Genomic DNA, 8168 nt, shown 5'->3' on the forward strand with positions numbered 1-8168 from the left:
AACTTTTGACCCACTGGGAATATGATGAAAGAAATTAAAGCTGAAATAAATCATTCTCTCTTCTATTATTCTGACATTTCACATTCTTAAAATAAAGTGGTGATCCTAACTGACCTATGACAGGGAAGGTGTATGTAAACTTGACTAAGGTGTGTGTAAACTTCCTTCTTCAACTGTAGGTTGCGTCCTAAATGGCACCCTATCCCCTATATAGTACTTTTGACCCGAGCCCAAAGGTCAAAAGTAGTGCACTTTGTTGGGAAAAGGGTGTTATTTATGACGCAGCCAAACATTTGGAGGTAAATGTAGATTTCCATATAATCAGCTAGAGCAGCAGGTCTCGATGCCCATTCCCCTTGTTCCCCCCATTCCGCTTTGTCTGTGTGTTTGAATGTGAACCGTCTGGAGGTCTTTACGATACCACTGAGTTGATGGTCTACCATCCTCATGCTGGGTCAATGACCTTTCAGTTTACTCCAGTTTTAAAATGCGCCCCCTAACCCCCTGGTCATATGAGATGAGCTGTGATGTGATGGGTGGGGGAGGTGTATCTGTATGTCTGTTGAAACCAGGCAGGGGCCTGTGGTGGATGTTCTCGTTGTACTAGTAGACCTTGACTGGGAAGATCTGGTTTGATGTGCATAAGAATGTGCTGTTTTGCTAGTGTTAGAGCACAATGACGTGTTGAAATGCTATGACATAGAAATATAATGAGTAGAAGGGGCTTGGAACCTCTGACCATTCTAATTCTATGTGCTATAATCTGCATGATAATGAAATGAGAACATACTGAACCATTGCTATCCGCAATGCTGTATGGCATACTGGTATTTGTTGTAACCTGCTACTGTATGTCTTCACATTAAGAGGATAACATTGATCATATTTATGATGGGCTGCAGGTAGCCTAGCGGTTATAGAGGTTGGGCCAGTAACCGAGCTGACAAGGTGACAAATCTGTCGATGTGCCCTTGAGCAAGGCACTTAACACTAATTGCTACTGTAAATCATTCTGGATAAGAACAGCTGCTGAATGACAAAAATATAAAATGTAAATGTTACTGTATGCAGCTCAGTCTCAACTAAGGTCCGAATTCAATCCAAATGCTCCTTTTCAGCTATGCACCGTTTAAAGGCAATGTTCCCATGTTTCCGGAGACGTCTATGTTAATATGGCTATAATTAGGCTAGCTAACGAACAATTGTAACAATGTATTTGAGGGACAACAAGTGCTTATTGCGCAAATTTGTTTATGTTTTCAATTGACATTTAAACAACCCACCCGTCTGTGAAGTGATGTGGATGCGATGAAAATGACAGGAATCTGAAGGAGTATGTTAATATCACTGTCCTATGTTAGATCCCAGTATGAGGATGCAAGAAGCAAAAACACAAAAAGGTTTGATCACATTTTTTTAATCATTATTCCAATAAAAATACATTCATATAGAGATAAATATTTTACAAAACAATAAAAATTAAAGAAACGTTATGCCATAAATCAAACAAAAATCAAACATAATAATTTCTTTTTTTTTCTTCAATAAAGATACTCTTTAGTTAAAGATTGGGTGGGTTACATAACATAGTAATATGTGGCTTGTCCAACACCTAACATTGGCTGAAGTAATATAGGCTGACAAAACTGCTGTTTTTGATTTTGATTACAAAAAGCTGTTCAGTGTGTAATCCCTTCAACAATCAGAGTTTTTCATTTCTCTCTGCTGAATCATTCCCAATTCAAGCAAAAAAAAATGCAATCCTTCTCTGACACTGTAGAAGTGAACAATATGTCATTTGTTTTCAGTTTATTGGGCCATTAATACTCACCCAAGTTAAATCGGTAGTCTTGTCTTTATTGTTTTTCTTAGAAATGTACACTGGGGTCCTGTACCCTGGAAAATATAAGCTTCTTTACAAAAACTATATTTTTAAACAACACATACATCTTTTGCATGGTTTCGGTATCCACAATGTATATTTTAAAAGGGGACCTTTCGACAGCGCTGTTGACCAGATCACCGGTACTGTACAATGGTATAGGGTTAAAACAAGGCAGTCCATACAGGTCAGTAAGAAATAAGCATCCACATCCACTGTCAGTTTGAGAGCACTCATGTCAGGTAAGCATTTAACAGTTCAACAAACATGCCATGGCCTGACCAGAATGGGTTATTTGTAATAACTCTTAATTTATCATGGCCTTGGTGGCCGAGCAGATCACATGTCACGAGATCTCAACCCCATAACCAACCAATAGAATCTGTACTTTCGAAAGTAATTCACGGTCACACATTCCATTTGAAGTGCATAACGTACCACATTATACTACTACACAGTAGTAAACCTTTTAAATTTGAATTGTTTGAAGTGCTTCTACAATTCTGTCTCAGATCAAGGATAATTTTCAAAACAGGATTTTTGTCTGAATCGATAGATACAGTATGTATGTTGACAAATGAAACACAGAAATGTCAATAAGTATAAAGCTTAACTTTTATTCAAGAGTCTTCAGACCAACCATCATTTCTAGACAAAGGGCAAAAGGTGCAACCATATGAATCGGAGCCTTAATAAAGCTATTCAATCACACACTACCGCATTTAACCCCCCCCCCCCCCCCCGTGAGTGATCTATTTATCTGGACAAGGCCACTTACATAAGGCATCATTAAGGTCACAGTGTATTTACAGATATAGAAAAAAGAGAAGAGCAAGAGGACAAAAATAAAGAAATTAGTTATTAAACTGAATATAAATAAAACTATCCCATGATCAACACAGTTGCCAAGCAATAGTGGTATCTCCAAACATAAAAAAGAAAAGAAGGAAACAAATACATCACTGCTTTATGTTTCTGTACAATACTGTGGTATCTACGGAGTAAAATGGATGCATAGCTGCTCATTATTGGGATTTGCCTGTGTTATAAGTAGGCCTAATCGAGTGACAAACAAACCCAAGATCATGCAACTTCTGGTATAATGATATATCAATGTTGTGTACAGCCTTTAGATACTGAGCTTACACAATGGACAACAAATTAGCTTTGTAGCATGTACTTTGAGACAAGCTACTTAATACATTGCACATTTAATAGCTGCACCAAACATCAACCCCCCTCCCCTCCCCAAACCTCGTTTAGGAGCATGTACCACCGCAGTTCGGATGGTGGTGCTCTCTCTCAAACCTCAAAACTGACGGCTGGGACGCACACACACTGCCAAACCCAGCCTAGACTCAACCAAAGCTCCACACAAGAGCACAACAACTCCTTTGCTTGCATTCATTCATGACCACGAGACAATAAAACCTCAGTCAAAAACTCATCATCCCTTCAATGCCATTCAGGTCACAACACAAGCCATCCACTCAGGAGTCGTACATCCACAGGCAGGCACCCAGTTACAGGCATTCTTATACAGGCACCCAGTCACAGGCATTCTAAGACAGGCACCCAGTCCCAGACAGTCTGACAGCAGGCTCACAGTCAGTCAGTCCACATGCTCACAGAAAACAACACACGTTTATTGGAGTAGTACCACTGCATATTTTCAAACCAGGAACTAACTCCGCAAAGCATCAGACACCATACAGAGAAAAAAACGTTCTTTCTTGTCCTCTCAGACATTTTCTTTCTTCTCTCTCTAGTGAATTTCATAATTCTCCTTCATCCATGGTGGTTTTCGTGATATTTTTCAGAATGTGTCGACCTTTCAGAGCTCTTTCCTCTGAGAGGTCTTGGAGGCACTAAGTATGGTGCAAAAATGGCCTGCATGCTTTTCACTGGAGCACGCTCCCCTCGCTCGCCTTCCTCCGCTCTCAGGGCACTGCAGCCTCCCCACAGACAGGTTAGGAGACTGTCAGGACCATCCCTCAACACCGCTCTGCTCTCCTCTGCCCTGGGGCCCACCGCTTAGATGTGTCTCTTCATGTGAAGCGCCAAATGGTCCGAACGAGAGAAACACCTGCGAGGAGAAAGAGAGCATATCAGGCACAGCGTTTTTAGAAGAGATAAAAGACTAATATAACAGCATTGATATTCAAGTCCCCTAAGTCAGTATTTCAGGTGCATGGATTTACCTTTAGTTGCCCAAACATTCAAGTGTTCATGACCTTTACAATCTTCTTCAATAAAATAATGAAAACAAACAATAGATACATCCATCACTAAACACTTCTCTTACCTGTCACAGTGACTGCATTTAAATGGCTTTGCCCCAGTGTGCTTCCTGAAGTGTCTGGTTAGCTCATCACTCCGTGCAAAACGCCACTCGCAGCCTTCCCATGAGCACCTGTAAGGCTTCTCACCTGCAAACAGAAAACAAATGATTTTATTGCTGTGCTACATTGTTTCCAAATTAGAAATAGACATAACATACTATAAGTGCTACATATTAGAAGATAGAGTACTACAACTTGTAAATATGAGCTGTGGTATACTGTTTAAAAGTAGTTGAATAAGCAGACATAGTGCTTATGAAGTGGCTGGGTGAGAAGGGATAAATGTAGGGGATTTCTAATGGTGAAAATTCCATTAGCTCTGGTAACAGTTTGCTTGGAATGTGGAGCCTTGCTAATGTGCAAGACAGCTGTAAACAGCTTGGCAAGGCGAGGTCAGAGGTGACGAGGGAAACTGCTCACAACTCAGTAACGAATAACAGTACATGTAAAATTCACACCGCACTTTAAATGTAAATGATTCAGTCGTTTTCTTTTCCCATTGTGAAATGTGATCTGTTTTCAAGATCCAGTCCACATCCTCTGTGGCTGGTTAGGCCATGCCCACAAAAGGTTGTTATGTCGCCACTCCCCCATTCAACGTGAAGTCACTGCTGCTACTGTGTGAATTAGGTCACAGTTTAGACACTACGTACTAGCGAACTATCCCAAGAATGTAGAGAGAAATTTCATGAAAATAACAAAAAGAACCAAGACTCTCTTGTAAACATATTAAAATGTAATTGTTTGATGAGGTTTAAATTTAGTCCCTCCCGAAACGGAATCATCTTCTGAATGTTCTTTGTAAAGTAAATGCCTGCAGATTCAGAACACTGATGATATCATAACCAGCTGGTCTGGATGTCTTTCCCAAGGCCTCTCTGCTGTGACAGCAGCATTAGTATGTGGGTAACAACACCCACCTCCACTCTTTGGACTAGCTTGCTTTACCTGTATGATATTACTACTAAGACTCGGGTCTGGTCGGATAGCTCAGAGCTTCTGCTTTTTTCTATACATATACAGTATACACTTATTAGGGAGGAGGTGCTGTGGGGTTATGCAGTTTACCTGTACACAATCAACTATTTACCTGTATGTGTACGCTGGTGTGCTTTCAAGTGGGAACTTTTCGTGTAAACCTTTCGGCATCCGTTGAAATGACACCTGTGGACACGCCTCCTCCCGTCTGGAGAAGCCTCCCCATTGGCTAAGCTTCCCCTCTCCACCATTCGTCCACCAATGCCCCCTGTCCGTATTTTCCCAGGCGAGTGCATCACTGTCTGTATACCGCTCCACACCTGGGAGGATATGGAGGGGGCCTCCTTGTTCACCTCAGGAGAAGATGGCGGAGTGCTGATAACCATGGAACTCAGGTCCTCTCCCTCTCCCATAATGTCACTCAGTGGGTTGGAGGTGAAGTCGAGGGGAGGGGAGAGCTCCTCGGAGCTGTCAGACGCCTCACTGCTGGCATCGGAGTTAAAGCTGTTGGCCTCTTGATTGTCCTCCTCCTTAATGTGAGTGTGGATCTTTGGGTCGGACTCGGCCTTGTCCCCGCAGGCCAGGATCAGTTTGCTCCAGAGATCCTCTTGACTCGTCTCAAACTTGATGTCTGTGGCCGAGACGTAGGGCTCGCTCTGGAGGTACCGCTCCAATTCCAGACATGTCTGATGAAGGAGAAAATAATGAGTACAGGATGTAGGAATAAAAACTACCCACAGTATACGGTACATATACACAATGTACTATTCTGAGGGCAGTGGAGTGGATGTAATGGGTGTCCTCCGAGACTCTAAGGCTGCTGCTTCCCAAATGGCACCCTATTCCCTTTATAGTGCACTACTTTTGACAAGGGCCCATAGCCCATAGGGCTCTGGTCAAAAGTAGTGCACTATATAGGGAATAGGTTACCTTTTGAGAAGTAGATTAGATCAAGGAAGGTTACATGTAAACACACTTCCTCAGTTGGTGGCGTGCTCTTTCCACGACATAGCCGTCGTCATGCGCAGTGATTATATTTACATATGCTACAGAGCCCCCCTGGTGGTTAGGGAAGTGCTTGTAGATATTTTAAATGTTTCAATTATTCAGCATAAGTTGGATTTAATAATGCATCCAGTGGCATAGCTAGAAATAACATAGCACACAAGGGAATGGAGGAGGTAGGTCTGGTTCAAGCAGGTCCACAAAAAGCTTTATGTATGAATACTGCAAGAGTTTCATACTGCAAGAGTTATTTTAGGCTTCTAAAAAGGAAGTAAAGGACACTTCCTGAAAGCTTGACAATCAGAGAGTGGACGCTAACTACAGTATATTAAAAACTATGACATGCATCTAGCATTCCAAATAATTAATTCCAAACTATAATGGGTATAGAATACAAATTAAACCCAATATTCATTACAGGGTAAGTTGTTTTGTAATATATTTCTGGCGAACATAAAAACGTTATTAGTAAGGCAATACTTTGTATTCATTGCAAACATTTATTTTCAATAGGGCAGAATGCATCTCTGGCGAGCTTTGAATGCCTCAGGGCATGGAGAGGGAACTTGGCCCCAAGCCCGCATATCCAAGGGAAACTATGTGTAGTGTAGCCTATTTATTTAAATTACCCTCAAAAAAGCAAACCTAGTTTCTCGACTATTATGTAATTCTTATAAAATGACTGCGAGTTAGTGGGAATTTTGAACAAAATCTGTTGAAAAAGACGCACATAGGCTACTCCTCTCCGGTAATTCCCGAATACGATCGTTTCTCTTGCTCTCTAACACACGCGCGTACACACATACACACAACAACTCTCTTCACTAGAATGAACGGCATAATCCGTCTACAGAACGGAATATAAACAATGTTGAGTCTTGGTTCATTCATTCGATTAGGCTATTACATTGTAACTAATGGATATAATTGCAACATGCATGCACGTTCAATAACAGTCTTACGTAAATTAAACAATGTGTCAAGAATGTGCTACAAGTTCAATCCAATAGCTCAACTTTTTTGTTGTTCTGCATCACTTAGTCACGTTCTGCATTCCTGACAGCTTGCAGGTCCACTGACAGCAACCTGGGTTTGCGGACTAGTTTATGTCGATGTATATACATAAGCATTCTTTTTCATTCATTTTAGAGTGTTTTCTATATCAAAATAGGACTATTCATAAATGATCATATATAAATACCTGCTGCCAGTACTCCTCAAGAGATGGTAAAGCTGAAAAGTATCCGGTGTCATGTACTATCTGGAGCTCCTGAAAGATGCTGCACATAGGAATAACATCCATCTCACTCCTATAGATGCCGCTGCAATTACAACCAAAAATCAAGGTAGTTCAATTGTCTTGTTTTCTTTTTCAAGAAAACTTGCGACTTCGATGTATTTGCATATATAATATGCTGTAGAAAAGCAGTTGGGGATAGTAGGTATGTTTATCGCCTTACAGCAGTGATAGCGCAAGTGTTCTTCCTAGAGCGATCTTCCTTGCTTGCTCTAATAGCAAACAGTGAACTCGCTGAAAGTCCGTCGACGCTCTGTAAACTTCACTATGCAATGTCTTACAGACGGCCTTCCCCCCACGTGATTGCATTACGCTGTCGTGATGCCGACCAATGGGTGCGCCAAAGTGTAACACCCGCCTACCTTGACCATCTTCTGTGATTTGGTTGGTGAGTCGACCTAAGTCTCCTTCATTTCCATTGGACCATGTGGGCTCTATTTTTAGAGCGCTATATAAAGTGTTCACCGCTTACTACAGCGAAGAACCACGTCTCTATCGGCCGAGTATGGGTTCAGTCTACCCTCTGAGCAGCAGTATTGCTTACAGTTTACTATTATTATGGCACGCACGAGTTGGGAAATAGAATAATATCTTAACATTTATGCTTGGGTTTGAATTTATATATTAACCATCCTTATGCATTAGTTTCCTAAATACAATAGGG

General features: G+C 41.3%; 1 protein-coding gene across 1 annotated transcript; it reads right to left on the reverse strand.

Moving 5' to 3' along the window:
- Nucleotides 1-2479: 2479 nt before the first annotated feature.
- On the reverse strand, nt 2480-7754 carry LOC139550887 (Krueppel-like factor 6). Its single transcript, XM_071362123.1, has 4 exons — nt 7409-7754; nt 5315-5888; nt 4188-4311; nt 2480-3968 (listed from the first exon to the last, which is right to left on the reverse strand). The coding sequence occupies exons 1-4, from the start codon at nt 7508-7510 to the stop codon at nt 3917-3919; spliced, it is 852 nt and encodes a 283-aa protein (XP_071218224.1). The 5' UTR covers nt 7511-7754; the 3' UTR covers nt 2480-3916.
- Nucleotides 7755-8168: the final 414 nt, after the last annotated feature.

Source organism: Salvelinus alpinus, chromosome 23 (genome assembly GCF_045679555.1).
Source record: "Salvelinus alpinus chromosome 23, SLU_Salpinus.1, whole genome shotgun sequence".
Lineage (NCBI taxonomy): Eukaryota > Metazoa > Chordata > Actinopteri > Salmoniformes > Salmonidae > Salvelinus > Salvelinus alpinus.